Consider the following 16,572-nt stretch of genomic DNA (forward strand, 5'->3'; position numbering starts at 1 on the left):
CAGGGGCTGCAGCCTACGCCGTCGCCGGCGACTCCCGGCAGCCCAGCTCCAGCTCGAGCCGTTGTTCAGCATCTTAGCTGCAGAGGGCAGTGTCACTGGCCCTCATATGTACCCACCCGTTTTTTAAAGATAGTTAGCACCACATATTGAGCTACCACAAAAGGTGCCAAACCTTCAGGCTCAGGAGCGATTCCGCCTCCTCACAGGTGTGGATGTAGAATCCACGTGCTGGCCCCAAGCCTCATTCACCCACTGATAGCAGTGAATCAGCGAGTCCACTCACTCGCTCACCCAGGAATCTCAGGTTCAAGGCGGCAAAGGCCCCCTGAGGAGAAGCCTGTCAGCCTGAATCATCATTTTCCTGAGCAGTATGTTTTACAAACTTCTTTGATATGGAAAATTGACATCTAGAATTCTCCTCAATCCATAGCCGGTAACTTAACCACCAGCTCGCTAATGAAACAGATAGGACTGACCAGCCATGCTGAATTCTGTATTTCTTCCAAGGAAACTCAGCTCAACTAGATCCAAGGTGGGAGCTCCCAGGGAGACAGCACCTGCCCTTCCCAGTCAGTCACGCGATACGGTAAGTTTGTCCTTTGAAAGACACGTGTAGCTTCCATGTCACCTGAGGGCTGGAGCACAGCCCCCCTAGGACACAGCCCACTCTTTCTGCTGGTGGCCTGTGCACCTCAGCCCCACTTCCCACCAACCTTCAGGGAGGTTGGGGCCGGACTGTGCAAAGTGGGCCCTTCTGAAGCCGTTTCACACTGGTTTAACTAGTAAGAATCCTTTTTTCTCCTCCGTGTTCAACAGCAATCATCCCAACAGGTTTCCTGGCTCCCGCTAAAGCCCAAACAGACACATCTAGAATATTTTAAATGACTTTATTAAAGGCTATTAATATAAAATACAACCAAGTTACAAGTAATCAGTAAGAATTTTCATTTTTGAAAATGTGTATCAAAGAAAGGGAGGCTGCTCTGACATCCACGCAGGTGGTGGGGGCTGCAACCCCCACTGTTCCCAAAGTGGGCAGCGCTCCCAGACCCACAGGCGGGGGGGGGGGACGAACCCCCAGGTGAAAGAACTGAGACTGGGTTCTGACTTCTTGGGAGACATTTTGCAAAGTACAGTCACCCAAAGCAAGACACTGAATCCATGGGCTGACTCCCAGGTGTAGGAGACGGGGTGGGAGAATCCAAAGCCACATACAGGCTTCAGCTGAAAAGCGTGCATTTTTAAAATAACAAATGGAAACTCTGGGTTTTAGAAGCGCCATACTGCTACATGGGGGAATAAAAGTGGCAAACGTAAGAGCTAAACTTTCCCTTATCTGGATTCCCAGAGGGCAGGAAGGAACCACCCTTTACAGACTGCAGGGTTACGAGGTGGATCCGAAGGCCAGGCAGGAGGGGCCCATGAGAGAGCGTCCTCCAGGCCTTCGCTTCACCTACTTCCAAAAACAGAGCAAAGCAGCTCAGCCTTAGGACGGCCTCCAGGGTTTCCCGGGAGGACTTGAAGAGCATACTGAGCTCTGTGAGAAATTAGAATCGCCTCCCAGAACTGACAGGCTGCTGTGGGCTAATCGATCTCTCCTCCCTGTGACCAACTCCAAGGAACACAGACTCGCGCCGGCACCTCCCCTGCTGTCACGCACAGGTTCTAAGGCAGCCCACTGCTCAGGCTCCGGCTCCAGGCTGGCCCGAGCGGCTGGCTCCGTTATCCTCACCACCACGCTAGAAATCTTTTTCCCTTTTATGTTTTAAGTATACTTAAACGCTACAGACAGATCCTGTATTTGCCATGATACAGTCACCAAAGCAGGGAGGTCAAATACAAGACCCCAAGAGGCCAACTGAGGTTTAGGGACATGAAGCAATTGGCAGAAACCAAACCAAACACTGGCTAAGCCACAGCTTTGGCAGAAACTTTCCTGGAAGAAAATGTTGCTTGTGCTTTACCTTGGAGCCAGATAAAATATTCTGGAAATCATTTCAGAAGGTCCTGTGAAACACCAAGGCATCTAAAAAAGACACATTTTGCTATTGAGACCAGGCGCTCACTGGCAGGACTCGCTGGGATTAAGGCTTCAGGTGAGAACACAGTGAGAAGCGACACGCAGATCATGCTTGGACATGTCCTGCAGCTCAGGAGCCACTGATCAGGGCACAGGCTTCCCAGGCTGAGGCCCACATGTCCCTCACCCCGTCTGGGCATCTGGGAGCTGCCCCACCAGAGCAGCCATGGGCTGTTCCGCTCCAGGAGACGCTATTGCTATGACCACAAAGGTCTCCAGGGGGCGCTGCTGGGTCCCTGTAGAAACTGGACTCTTCCACTTCTGCTGGGGGTCAGGGTTGTGGCAGGGTCCACTGTGACACAGCTTGACCAGTCTTTGGGATGAAGGAATTCCACTGCCCCTGCTAGTCTCAGGCTGGAAGGTTTAACACAACTAGTCAGAAGAACCAGTTTCTCCAGCGACATTGGCCCTTCCTGCTGCAGATGCCCAGGACAGGGGACACCCACAGGCCACATGAGTACAGAACTCCAAGAAAAGTGGTAGCCCTACAACTGCTAAATCTAGATACAGAATAATAAAACGTTAATACAAAACTTCGAAACATGCAACTCTTAAACAATGATGAATAGTTTGAGTAAGTACCAGGGCAGCTTACAGACGCCCTCTGCCATGTGCCAAGTCTGTTTCCTGGAAATGATGCGAGGGTGGGGGGTGGCACTCGATGCAGGACATGTGGCTTCAGCAGGGAGCACCAGGGCAGCTGGGAGCATGGGGGGGCGGGGGAGTGCCGTGGGAGGCAAATCTTTCCACGGTCACAGCCAGCATGCTGACGTCACCAACAATCACCCATCAAAGGTAGCCCCGCACACTCAAAAAAGGGAGGGGATAAAGGAGGGGATGGGAATCACTTACGATTTTTGTGACATGGCTAAGAAAACCATTTCTCTGAGGAGGGGGAAAACTGGGTGCAGCTGGAACAGAAGTTTTATTTATAAGATGTACTGAATTGCTAACGGTCTTTTAAAAATCCAAATGTAAAACTTCTGTTATCAAACCACTGAAAATAGCATATATATCTGCGCTTACCAAAAAGGGAAAAATCTGAAAATCTGGACAAGGCAATATGTACCAGTTTTCAAAAGATTAAGAAAAGTGTACAGGAACCTGGAAAAGACCCGAGGGAACACTGCCCGTTGCATCCTCCTCCGTCACACCACTTAGGAAAACATTTTGAAGTTCTTGGTTTTTTGTGGGGCTTTTTTGGCTAACACATTTTACCAATTGTCCAGAAAATCAAACCCCGTCTTCAAGATGACATTACTTGAGCCGACCTGCAGAAGAGACAAAAACACCGAAGTAAAGCATGAGGGGTTTTAGTCACACATAATCTAAAAACAGCATCTCATTTAAAATGACCCAAATGAAAAAGGCTGCTTCTGTCTCAGAGGCTCCCTGACCTCAATTTGCCTCTGTGCTTGAGACCAGAAAATTAAATAAAATTCAATGCAAGCTGTACTCTGTTAGGATGCAGCACCCCCTTTTCCATCCCCAGACATACCTGCGAGCAGCTTCCAGACCTGCCTACAGAGAAAAGGAGAAAAGTGGATCTTTTCTCTTTCTGAATGACAGGCATGTTTAAAGTTAGTCGTCATGGAATGAGATAACATACTACAAATATAGTCTTTGTAAAGCACCACACACACAAAAACAAAAACTTGCAAAGTCAAGGAAATAAGAACTATGGGGAAAGGATGCAAAGCTCACTTCTTCAGATTCTATGGAAGGTTCTGGAGTGATTTTCCCTAGCCCAGGGGCCTTCTTCAGCTCAACGATCGTCCACTTAAATGATGTGGGGCTGACCTAAAGGGCCCCTCTGTGAGCTGGGGCTGTCTCGAGCTGCTGCAGTGTTCAGACCCGTTCCTACAGGCTCCCACCAGCCACCTGTGATCTGAAGCAGGTAGTCACCAGCCAGGCTGCGGCCTTCTTGGGCACTTTGTCCCTCCACAGAGCAGGCATATAGGACATGCTTACATGGCAGCAATGGCTGGCAATGGCCGAGGCAGTCTCCCTTGAAGCTTGTTTCAGGCCCAGTTTTGCTGCATCAAGACTAAGGCAGAATGAGCCAAAACCTGACAAGTTCAGGTTCCTCCCTTTTGGGGTTGCCTACCAGTTTCTTTTATTTTCTTTTTTTTCTTTAAGCTGAGCCATCCTGTCACCTGCTAGCAGCTGTTGGCAGCTCAGCTCGGGCCGGGAATCGAACCAGCGACCCTGTTGCTCAGGGCTCACACTCTTGAGCGAGCTCTTAACCAATTGAGCCACTCGGCCAGCCCCTCCCACCAGTTTCTTATATGCAGTGGCATTTCACTGTGTGCTTTGTGCCCAGAAAGCTGTTCTTCCAGGTGATTTCATGTGCTTTCTCTGACTCTGCTCCCCACACACTTTCCTGCATCTCTTACAATTAAGACACTCATAGGACTGGCCGAGTGGCAAGGTGGTTAAGAGCTGGCTTGGGATGCCAGAGGGCCCCGGTTTGGATCCCACATATAAGGGCCAGTGACACTGCCCTCTACAGCTAAGATGCTGAACAACAGCTCAACCTGGAGCTGGGCTGCCGTGAGTCGCCGGCCACTGGCAGGTGGGTTGCCATGGGCTACCATGTATAACCAGCAGCCAGTGTGAGCGGCCAGCAGCCACTGTGAGCGGCCGTCCAGAAGCCGGCAACTGATCTGCCTTGCCCGGAAAGAGTGCAATGATGGCGCCAACTTGGGCCAGTGAAGCAACGTCCTCCACAACTAGGCTGAAGAACAACACAACAGCAACTTGTCTGTTCCCCTTTCCCCAATTCCCCAATAAAAATCTTTAAAGAAAAAAAAAAAAAAGACACTCATGTATTTTATATAAGTGCTTCCTTTGGAGGAGGACCCAACCGCAGAGGTCAGAGGAAGGTGACTAGTTAGGGAGACAGGCCAGCCCAGCGCATCTGTGAGGAGGAGCCCAGGGCAGGAGATTAGAGACAGAAGAGAAGAGATGGGGAGGAACCAGGAGGCAGGAAACGGAGGGGCCCAGATGTGTTTGCTGAAGATGGCGTGTGAACCTGGAGGAGGACAGCTGGGGAACTGAGGTGGCGCTGACGGGGGCAGAGGGAGCGCCCACCACAGAGTCCCCTTCTTCAGGAGGACAACTGACCAGGTCATCTGCTGAGAGAGGCGTGGAAGCACCCGGAACCCCATTCCAGGAAACACCCAGAGGGTGACTACAGCCCAACAACAAAAATGCACTGATTAAACCTGGGCAAGGGGTTTGAACAGACATTTCTTCAAAGAAGAAATGGCCAGTAAGCAACATGGAAACACGCTCAGCACCACTAGCCATCAGAGGCATGCAAATCAAATCCACAATGAGAGATGCCACTAGGATCGCTACTACCAAAGACGAGAAACAAGTATTGGTGAGGGTGCAGGGGGGCTAGACTTCCTGTGCGCTGCTGGTGGGAGTGAAGTGGTGCAGTCACTATGGAGAATAGTATGGCTGTTCCTCAAAAAGTGAAACATAGAATTACCATAGGACAGCAGTTCCACTGCTGGGCATACATCCCAAAGAAGTGAAAGCTGGGACTCGAACAGATATCTGCACCCATGTTCAGAGCAGCATTATTCACAATAGCCTAGAGGTGGAATTGACGCATGATGGATAAACAAAATGCGGTCCATCCCTACAATGGAGTATTAGCCTTAAAAAGAAGGACGTTCTGCTACCGGCTACCACATAGATGAACCTTGAGGACACGATGCTGAGTGGAATAAGCCAGTTACAAAAGGACAAATACTGCATGGTTCTGCTTACATGAGGCTCCAGGGGGGTTACATTCATAGTGGAAGAAAGTAGAGTGGTGGGTGCCAGGGGCTGGGGGAGAGGAGTGGGGAGTAGTTGTTTAATGGGGACAGAGATTCAGTTTTTGAAGATGAAAGCGTTCTGTGAATGGATGGTGGGGGTGATTATATCACAATAAAATGTATCTAATGCCACAGGACTGTATACTTAATATGGTACATTTTATGTTATGTATATTTAACCACAATTAAAAAAAAATTAAATATATGTTAAAAAAAAATAAAAGATAGCCAAGGAGTCCAGGTGATGCTTATGTGGAACAAAGCAGTGGGGTGCACAGAGGTGGAGCAGGCAGGAGTGGGGGGCTCACAAGTGTGCCTGCCCTTGCCCACAGGCTCCAAAATCCACGCCCAATCCTGAAGAATGAGACGCTGGCTGTCTGGACAGGGCCTGAAGCAAAGGCCCGATGTGGACTCAAGCTGTGATGGTCCTGGGCTCACGGGCCCCGGGGCTCTGCCGAAAGTAGGGGGACTTGCAGGCAGCATGAGCGCTGGCATGTTTGTTTATAAATGAGATCTTGCTCATCACAGCTGGTCCCATCTTGGGGCCAACAGGCTCCCAAGGAACCTGGGGACACCTCGTTTCCTCCCCTTGGCTGTCCTCATCTGTCATCTGTAAGCAGGCTCCCCCTACTCCCTCCCTGAGACTCAGCAAGCGCTGTGAACCCCTAGAAGACCCCAGGAAGCATTAATGTTCCAGGACGTTCATGGACCCGTTCATGGTCTCACTCCGGTGTCATGAGCGGCCCATGATTTCCCCCCAGAAACGGTTCTCAGATGGGCCTATATCCAAAGTATTGCTTTGTTCATCATAAATCTCAAAACCAAGGCCTCCCTCTGAAATATGACTTTTTTTTCGGGGGGGTGGCAGAGGGGTTCTGCAATCCTCCAACACTAGTTCCACTTAAAGACTTAAAGTCAAACATTTTGTTTGCTCTTCTGTCTCAATTTCCTAAGCAAGGCAGACCAGCCGGTAAAGACGACAGTCTCTGCTCCCACAAAAACGTGGGAAAGCCCTCAGAAGCCACTCCCGCTGTCTGTTCTCTCGCAGTCCCTCTTCGTCATGACACCCACTCACCCAGGGGGCCTCTCCCACCTTTCTTCTGCTTCTCCTCCACCTCCAAGGAAGAACCTTTTCTTTAGGGTTCCTCCCTGGACACCAAACCCTGTGCTGCTTAGAAATGAGTAGCTACAAGGGTCACTCTGTGGTCCCTGAGGACAAGCATGGCCGCTTCTGGTGGTGCCCGCAGGTCCCGCCTGCTTCCTCCGAGTCCCTAGGACACAGGCTGGTTGGTCCTTTTCTCACTAATGCCCCAGCTCAACTTCACAGGCCCCTTGGTCAACCAGGCTGCCAAACCCTCCACATTGGCCACCTCCCCACAAGTTCCCCTGTTCACTGCCCCCCTACAATCCCTCCCCATCTGCCCTCACACCGCTGGGGAGGCGCAGCAGGCCTCTGAGACACAACCACGGGACAGACAGACAAGTGGATGGACTCCCAGACTCATCTCCTTGCATATCTGTCAGTCACTGAGCTGGGTAACCCGGCAATCCTCACCCCGAAAGCCCTCTGAGGAACAGGCAGGGAAAGGACGGTCGGGGAGAAGAGGCCTCCCAGGTCACTCCTGGAGGAAGGGGCCACCTACCCACCTGTGTAGGCGCCGGTTCCGAGAACAGAGCGTCCTCCATGTCCTCCCTATCCCCTGGGCCAGCCCCAGGAGAGAGCAGCTTGCTCACGGGCTCGGAGCGGGTGGCTTCTTCCAGCGTGCTGGTGCAGGCCTGGACTGGCTGGGGCCCCTCGCGCTCGACGCTGGCACCGGGAAGGACACGTGGCTCCTGGCGGAGGTGGCTGGGCCTCTCCGCCTTGGCCTCTCTGTCCTTCGGGGCAGGGTCCTGCCTATAGCAGACCGGCAAGACCTTTTCGCCTTTCTCCATGGACTTGATCTGGCTGGGGGTCAGCGACTGGAACTCAGCCTGGGGCCCCTCCCCGCGGGACCGCTCTGCATTGATCTTCCAGAACGATGCCTCCTCTTCCTGCTGGCTGGGACCCAGAGCATCCAGGTTGGAGGGCTTGCTGCCCTGTGAGGGCCGGAGGGCCTGCAAGCCCTGAGACGCTTTGGACGGTTGCCTCGGCTCGCTGGTGGAGCCACTGCTGGGCTCATGGATGGATAAGGAGGAGATGCTGAACTCCATCTGACTCTACGGCCGGACACAGGGAGGAGACAAAAGAAAGCCACCCTTAGAACCAACCGGAACAGGTGTGCCAGCTCGCACCCACCACCAGCAGCAACAACGCTGGTTGTCCATTTGCTGAAACTTTCCTTTTTTTCTTTTAAATGTGAAGATCTAATTGGCTTTATTAAGCAGTTCGTGAGCTGGGCAGTGTCCCATGTAGCAACTAGAAGGGCACTCCCTGAAACTTTCTGTCTGTCCGAGTGGTTACTTTCAGGACTGACATCCCACACTGGAAGCACAGTGGATGCTCTGATTCCAAGACCCTGTGACGGTCCACACTACAAACAGCTCAGAGATTCCTGAATCTCTGCTAAGCACCAACCAGTCTCCTCAGGGTTGATTCTAGCACCTTCCTGACAGGAGCTGCAGGGCAGGTGACTGCCCTCCTGGGAGGGTACTGAGGGAGGGTGCACAGCTGGTGAGAACACAGCACTGCAGAGAAGGTCAGCACCCAGCGACCCCCACCCCTGTCTCTTCCCTCCCACCTATAGCAGCAAACAAGGGTGAAAAAAAAGCCAACCAAGCCAGACCCTGCCTTCCTGAACTAAACTAGGGAAAAACTAGGCAGGCCCCCTCTTTCCACACGACCCCCTCTTCCCACCTTCACCCCTGCTATGGGCTGAACTGTGTCCCCCAAGTTCAAACACTGAAGCCCAAACTACCTAAGTGATGCTGTTAGGAGGTGGGGCCTCTGAGAGGGGATTAGCACCCTTGTAAGAAGAGACCTGAGGGATGATCTTTCTCCCCACCCTGCAAGGACACAGCAAGAAGGCAAACCCAGAAGAGAGCCCTCACCAGGACCCAAACAGGCTGGCACCCTGATCTCGCCTTCCTGCCTCCAGAATTGAGAAATAAATGTTTGCTGTTTCAGCCCCATGCCCTCCCATCTGTGGGATTTGTTACAGCAGCCAAGTTTCCTCCCTGAGATGCTCCGAGTTTTCTCCCTGGAGACACTCCACTCGGCACTGCTCCATGCGCTTACCCCAGTCCTGGTCCTGTAAGCCAGGACACCGCTGCCCGCCTGAGGCCAGAGGCCCGAGGGCAGGCAGGACCCCCGGCACAGCCCGGACCCAAAAGCCCCAGGAACGCTTTCCGAGATCCAATACTACTAACCGCAGCAATCTCTAAAGATGAGAGTGCTGAGCTGCTCTGACCAAGAAATCCTTGAATGGAAACGGACACCCTCTAGAGCAGGACACAACAGCTCTGCGGTTGTGACAACCCCTGCCATCTCAGTCACTCCTCACAATGGTCCTGACGGCGCCTCCTCAGGCCACTTCCACGCTTCACATCCCCCCTTGTTTTTTTAAATGATAGTAGTTCAACTATAACATAGAAAGCTTGGGAATTGGGAGAAAAGACGAGTCATTGATAACCCTTCCCTCTTCCCATAATCACTACTGCTTTTTATATTTTGTGTAATCTTTTTCATACACACATTTTATGAGGTTGCAGTTTTCTTAACACATATAATTTTGGGCACTGTTTTCTTACTGAATCAGAAGCATCATGCATGGTGTTACATAGCGTTTATAATCATCATTTTTAATGAGTGCAAAATATGAGGTGTGATTAAAAACAACAGTGAATGTTTAAATTAAAAAAGGATTACAGTAAAAGACACATTGCCATTAATCCCCCTCAGAAAACTCCCCCTCACTTTGAACCCACTTACCCCTCATTCTTGCCACTTTCTGAAGCAGTTCTGGAAGTCCTCCTTCATGAGTGTCTTTAGTTGCACTGCCGTGGCTGCTTCAATGTCCTGAATCAATTCAATACATTTACCTTTCATGGTCCTTTTGACTTTGGGGAAGAACCAGACGCCGCACGGTGCCAGACCCGGTGAATAAGGTGGATGAGGACACACCGTAATGTTTTTCTGTGACAGAAATTGCTGTACCAGAAGCGATGTGTGACACGGAGCCTTTCTGTTGTGATCACAAAATACAGTGAATGCTGCTGCTGAGTGCCATCCAACAGAAAGGCAGGGATCTTCAATATGGGAAGCAGCGTGTCGAGCCTTAGTAACAGTGTGTGACAAGTTTCAACTTGTTCGGTGCAGTCAGTTGGGTGTGAGCTACAGTTGAGAAGTGTGTTTTAAAGTGTGCCGTAAATCAGCCTCCATCATGACAACACTCCATGTCACACATCACTTCTGGTACGGCAATTTCTGTCAAATAAAAATATTACCGTGTGTCCTCACCCACCTTATTCAGCGGACCTGGCACCGGGAGACTTCTGGCTCTTCCCCAAAGTCAAAATGATTCAGGTCATCGAGGCAGCCACGACAGCGCAACTAAAGACACTCACAAAAGAGGACTTCTAAAACTGCTTCAGAAAGTGGCAAGAAGGACGGGATAAGTGTGTTCGAAGCAAGGGGAGTATTTTGAGAAGGATTAATGGCAATGTGTCTTTTACTGTAATACTTTTATTTAAACATTCACAGTATTGCTTGATCACACCTCGTACTTCAGAGTAGCTGTCCTGCCACCTACTTAACCACTTTCTTATCAATTTGTTATCTCTAATCTTTTTATTGTAATTAAAGTTGTCTCTAATATCTTTGTGCACACAGCTCTGTCCCTTTTGGAGTTAACTTCTTCAGACAGACTTCCAGAAGCGAAACATCAAAACACAAATGGGTCTTTTCTTTAATGGTTCTAGGTGCATACATATTACCTCCCATATTTGCTCTCCTGGAGATGCCCCAATTTCTAATGCCTCCAGCTATCTATCAGAGTAGCATTATCAGTCACTGCTCCCATATCATCACTGAGCATAGTAGTTTAAAACTGCTGTGTTAACGTAAATACGAAACATGGTTCTTTATTACTTTAATGTATATTGCTTCACTTAGTAATGGCTGATTCAGGTCTTTCCATTTTTACAGCCCTCTCCTGGGACTCTCTCCAATGGGCACGGACATGTTTGTTAGGACAAGGACGCAAACGTTGCTTTTCCTATAGAAACTGCAGGCTCTGAACCCAGACAGCTACACATGTTCTCCGTCTGAGACTTCCAGAAGTCAAAGTCTGCTGGCCAGAGGCCTCCCCTCAAGGGCCAATGAGATGACAAGGCCGCAAAGAACTCACGCTCCCATGGCAAGCACAGGCTGACTCGAAGCTCAGTGTTATAAGAAAGAAAACCCAGGAAATAGCCACTGATGCTGTGGCTGTGCCAGGTGCTGTGGTTCGAGACAAACGCAGACTACCAGAAGCATCCAACGCAGCGGACACTTTTTGTAGTTGGTTTTGCTGTTTTTAAAAAATTTTCTTTCTATAAGTGAGGAAACGAAGGTTTGGAGCAATTGAGTAAATCGTTCTAGGTCACTAGTCCATCAGGATTCGTTCAGCTGGGACCTCAACCAGGATCGAGTGAGCCCAAGGCCTGAGGCCGTGCTGGGCACACAGGAAAAGCCAGTGGCCACCGGGGACGATGTCCATGAACAGCACAGAGCCTCATAGGCAGCAGGATTTCTGTAAGTATGTCAAGGGCCTAATTTGACTTTTAAAGGGCTACTTCTGAGTGAACCGTTCCCTATACTCTGGATAGTTCCAGATTCCACAACAGAATAGAATAGATACTGTGGGCACAGAGATGATGGTTTCTTTAAATAAGCAAGTTGCTAAAAATAGCTTAGAAGTAGGGACCAAGACTCAGAAAAGAGTTGATTTTGACCTGGAAATTGCAGTGTGAGGAAGGCACTTACAAGTGAGCACTTTACCAAGCCCCAAGCGTTTTTAGGATCAGCCGTTTCTTCAGTGGGGAATCTCTGCTTAGAAGCCTCTGGAAGGCTAGGCTGAACACTGGTCTACGTGGAGAGCAGCTAAGCGCTGAGCCAGAGACGCTGGAAAGAAGGCAGTCAGAGTGGCTGCAAGACTGCTTTGGGCTCTGTTGAAAAGGCGCCCAAGCCGCACTTAGCTGCATGTGACATCCTCAAACAGGACAGAGGCTGTTCCAATGGCTCCTTTGGCAACCGGAGACCATGTGACAGCTCCTCAGGGGAGGGTGTCACCTGGTTAGAAGAAAGTACATTTTAAAGTGTGTTGGGCCGGCCGAGTGGCGCGATGGTTAAGAACTCGCTTGGGATGCCAGAGGGCCCCGGTTCGGATCCCACATATGAGGGCCAGTGACACTGCCCTCTACAGCTAAGATGCTGAACAACAGCTCAACTTGGAGCTGGGCTGCCGTGAGTCGCTGGCGACGGCGTAGGCTGCAGTCCCTGTGGCAGTGGATTGCCATGGGCTACCGTGTGTAGCCAGCAGCCAGCGTGAGCGGCCAGCAGCCGCAGTGAGCGGCCGTCCAGAAGCCGGCGACTGATCTGCCTCGCCAGGGAAGAGCGCAATGATGGTGCCAACTTGGGCCAGTGAAGCAGTGTCCTCCACAACTAGATTGAAGAACAAAACGACAGCAACTTGTCTGTTCCCCTTCCCCTAATTCCCCAGTAATGTTCCCATCCCCCCAATTACCCAATAAAAATCTTAAAAAAAAAAAATAAAGTGTGTTGTACCTGGTTTGGGGGGCTTTAGTGTGAAAATGGGGAAAATAAGAACTTACAGAAGAAAAAAAGTCCCAGCATATCTGCCTCTGTCTTTCTCCTTAGGCATACGCTGTATTTTATTTTGCAAATAAAATATGACTACAATCTCCTTTAAAAAAAGTCTTCCTTGATTAGCTGTGCTGGTGCTGGGTCTTCTCCTCACTCCTCATCCCAGAGGAAAAGCGTTTGTTATTTGTACTTAAAACACATGCCTGTACGGAGAGGGCGGGAGGAAGGGAGGGGGAGCCTAGGTCTTTTCTCCGTCCGGCCTTGCTCATCCAAGAGCTGCAGGGCTCCTGCACCACCTGGGTTGGGGGAGGGTCTGGTGGAGCAGTCCATCTCCCCCCCTCACCACCCCCTACCCCCCTACCCCCCTGCCCTGGGACTGCAGCCCCCAGGGGTCTCATGCTGCAAAGGTGCCTGAACGCATGAACCAGGGCAGAGTAAAAAGTAGCTCCAAACTCATTGCAAAGAGGGGCAGTCATTCCTGCAGGTCATCTGGAAGGGGCACTTTCACTTGAGCTCCATTTGCCATTTCGCTTCCTTGACTTGACCCCAGGGGGCTTTCCTCCCTGCGGCCATGCTCCCTCTCGTCCTGGGCGCCTCTGCTTGCTGAACTTTTCTCCCTAGAGATGTCCCAGCTCCTCCCTGGGCCCCCTGGATGCCCAGCCAAGATGCTTCCAGATGTGATCACTCGTGTCCCCTGCCTCCCCTCAAATCTGCTCCTCCTCAGTAACCACAAAACCACCCGCCAGCCTACACTTGGGCTTTTTTCTTTTCTATAATAGTACAAAGGGAATGATCATCGCTGTTACCTGCTGGGCTGCTGTGACAATTAACCGTGCATGTGCCCTCAGGGCTTGAGAACAGTACCCGGCACACAGGAAGTGCTCAGTGAACAAGCCACTCTGCTCTCCTGGTTCTGAGTGGTCTGAGGTCAGCTATGTCTACGATCACGGGTCATGAGAGCTCCCCGCTGGGTGTAGGCTCCCCTCACACCTTCCTCTGGTCAGCAGGGTGTAGCACGTGGTGACTGTTCCCACAGCCAGGACAGGCAGGCATTGCCCATGCATGAATAGCAGAGCTGGGGTGAATACCCCCTGGGGCTCCTCTGGGTGTCCAGTGTCAGCTGAGGAGCCGGAGCTGTGAATCTCCCCACAGGCACTGTGCTCAGGCCACTGTCCTGTCCTGGGGACTCTCCCAGAGGGACTGTAACCTACTCACCTTCTCCCAGGCCTTTGAAGGTCAGGCCATACTGCAGGTTCTGGGAGATGGGGCCCTTCTGACACTGGGATAGAGCCGTGAACAGGAGGGGGACAGCCCTGCCTCGTGGAAGTGTCAGGTATCAGAGGGACCCTGCTGGACCCAGTGATGAGCGCAGGAAAGTGGAAAGACAAAGTTCCAGGTGGAATTTTCTTATTTCTGGGAAAAAAGTCTTTTCCAAGTGTGGAGGGAGAAAGGAAGCACCACCGTCCCCGTCCCACAGCACAGGACCGCCCCCCAGCAGGAGGACACTGCGTGTGAAGAGCAGCTGATGGTCAGCAACTGCTGCCATCTCGGGGTGGGGCTTCAGCTTGGTGGCCTTAGGTCTTTGAGACTGGAGAGGTGGGGAATAAATAGGAAGCCCTCTCTGGCCCAGCGATGCTAACTGCCCCCTTCAGTGTCCCAAGCGCCAGCGGAAGTCCCAGGGAGGGTGTGCCGGGAGAAGTCGGTCAGCCCATGTGGGGAACTGGGTCTCAGCTGGCCACGTCCATTCTAAAATCGGAAAGACCACAACTGAGCCCAGTATCTATTTTTACATCCCACTCACTGGAGAGGAATGTGTAAAATTTCAGTAAAGGGGGAGTGCCTGAAGCCAAAACTAACTGTTTGGCTTGGCAGCCTCGGCAGATCTAAATTATTGAACAAAGGCTGCAGAAACATTGTCAGAGACACAGTGGCTTATTGGCGCAAATCCTAATAAATTTACAAACCATTTAACATGTACTCTTCCCACCGTCCCCTCCAAAGAAGGAAAAGGACGAAGAAGAGGGGAAAATACTAACTTTCAGAATCATAGAATTAGTACAAGTGACAGACACCCTGACAGGGAAAAGACAGCAACTGGCCACTGGAGACTAGGGGTGTCAGGCCCTCCGGCAGGCGGGGAGCCGCAGTGCCTGGGGGATGCCTGCCCCTAATCCCGGGGCACTCAACAAGGACCATGTTTTTACCAGGGAGCCTAGGGGCCTAAAGAGCTGGGCAGACAGGTGGGTTAATCCCACCAGGTCCCCAGGGCCCATCTGTGAGGACCCACAGCAACGTGAGCCCCAAGAAAACCCAACAGAGACCCAGCAAGTGGTGGATATAAAAAAAACCCACCCAGATCCTGGGATCATGAGGTTCCGGGATATAACAATCTGCCTTGTCATCTCACAGAGACAAGACACACCAATAACGCAAACGTGTTTCCACCTATCGCAGCACTCCCCAAAGGAACACAGAAGTGGGACAACGCCCAACGCTGCCACACAGGCGCTGCGCACAGCCCTGGGCTCCACATCCGCTCCGCCTCCGCCTTGGCGTCCTCGTCTGTGAAATAAGTTGTGAGGATTAAACAAGGAAATGGTGGGAAGGTGCTCGGCACAGACTGGGGCGCGTGTGAGCCGCTCAGCCACTGCGTGGTGGGGGAGTCACAGAAACTGGACATGATTAATCTGGGGGGCAGGGCCGACCTTCACAGCTGGTAGGGGCTGAGCACAAGCGCTGAGGCAAGAAAGGGGACAACCGCTGAGGCAGGAGGCAGCAGAGCCTGTGGGGAGAGGGCAGCACAGGGGCTGCCAGACACATGGGGAGACTTGAAAGCTGGGCAGACTGGCGGGTCTTGTTGAGGAGGTCGGGGGCTCCAAGCTGCACTGGGGGGTCAGTGCAGCCCCATCTCCCTGCTTCTCAGAAACCCGCTAGCAGCGAGGAAGGACTGCAAGCAGAGCTTGGAACCAAGGGGACTCTCTCTGTACACGCATGGAGTGCCCTCGGTCCTCCAGCAGGGTGGGCAGGAAACTCCTGCAAGCCACAGCCAGCAGACCTGGGCTCCCATCTCTCTTCTTCATTCAACCTGCCAGCTCCTGCCTTCCGAGCTCTGGTGTCCTGGCTGCCAGCAGGAACAGGGACACTGACCCCAGCGGTGAAAGAACTAAATGCAGAACTAAATGCGCATGCAGGTCCCTGAAGCTCCTGAGCTCACTTCTCTGCCTGAGGAAGGGACCAGGCCTGCCCACTCTGGGGGTGGCTATATTGGTCATCGGAGATGTTCTGGTACCAAAGGAATCAAGGAACCGATCCCCACCCAGCCTCCGTACTATCCCCAAATAGGCAGCTGACCTCAGGTAAAGGGCTGGGGAAGGCAGTAAGGGAAAGGCCAGACAGCTTGGGGCGGGGAGAGCAGGGGTTGGGGCGGGGTCCCCAGAGCCCAGCGCCCCAGCGCCAGGCCTGCCCAGCCTCCACAGGAGTGGACTCAGAACTTGCAGCCCGACTGGGAATGCCAAGGACCCGCCTTGCTGCCCGCCTCCCCTCTCTAGAGCATTCCAAGCGCTGTGTTTTCTTCTCTTGAAACATCAGCAGCATGAGAGAGGAATCCACCGTGGAGTCCCAGGGCACTCTCCCCCGCAGCACGTCTGCCAGGCCGACAGACGAGTGGGAACGAGGCTGACCATGCCCACTGGCCGGGCTGGGACCGGCAGCCTCCCTGAGCCCCCCTCCCACGATGGAAGAGGTCAGAGCGACACAGACGGGCTGGGTCAGTCTGGGACGAAGGTGGGGCCCAGGCAGTGAGGTTGGGTGCCAGACGGCGCAGGGTTCCAACAAGCTGGAGCTACAGAGACCACTCTGTGCCTGCCCGGTCATCATGG

The 16,572-nt window shown here is 52.1% G+C and overlaps 1 protein-coding gene across 4 annotated transcripts in view; it reads right to left on the reverse strand.

Annotated features, from left to right (window-relative positions):
- Nucleotides 1-871: 871 nt before the first annotated feature.
- The window catches only part of CUNH1orf198 (chromosome unknown C1orf198 homolog), a 32,142-nt gene continuing 16,441 nt past the window's right edge, over nt 872-16,572 (reverse strand). For all 4 annotated transcript variants that reach the window (XM_019665854.1, XM_019665853.1, XM_019665852.1 and 1 more), the window contains 2 exons: nt 7,561-8,109; nt 872-3,351 (listed from right to left, as the gene is read on the reverse strand). In XM_019665854.1, coding sequence (XP_019521399.1) covers nt 3,295-3,351; nt 7,561-8,109 — 606 coding nt within the window. In that variant the 3' untranslated portion in view covers nt 872-3,294. The remainder of the gene's footprint in view (nt 3,352-7,560; nt 8,110-16,572) is intronic.

The sequence above is a fragment of the Hipposideros armiger genome, unplaced genomic scaffold (genome assembly GCF_001890085.2).
Source record: "Hipposideros armiger isolate ML-2016 unplaced genomic scaffold, ASM189008v1 scaffold_454, whole genome shotgun sequence".
NCBI lineage: Eukaryota > Metazoa > Chordata > Mammalia > Chiroptera > Hipposideridae > Hipposideros > Hipposideros armiger.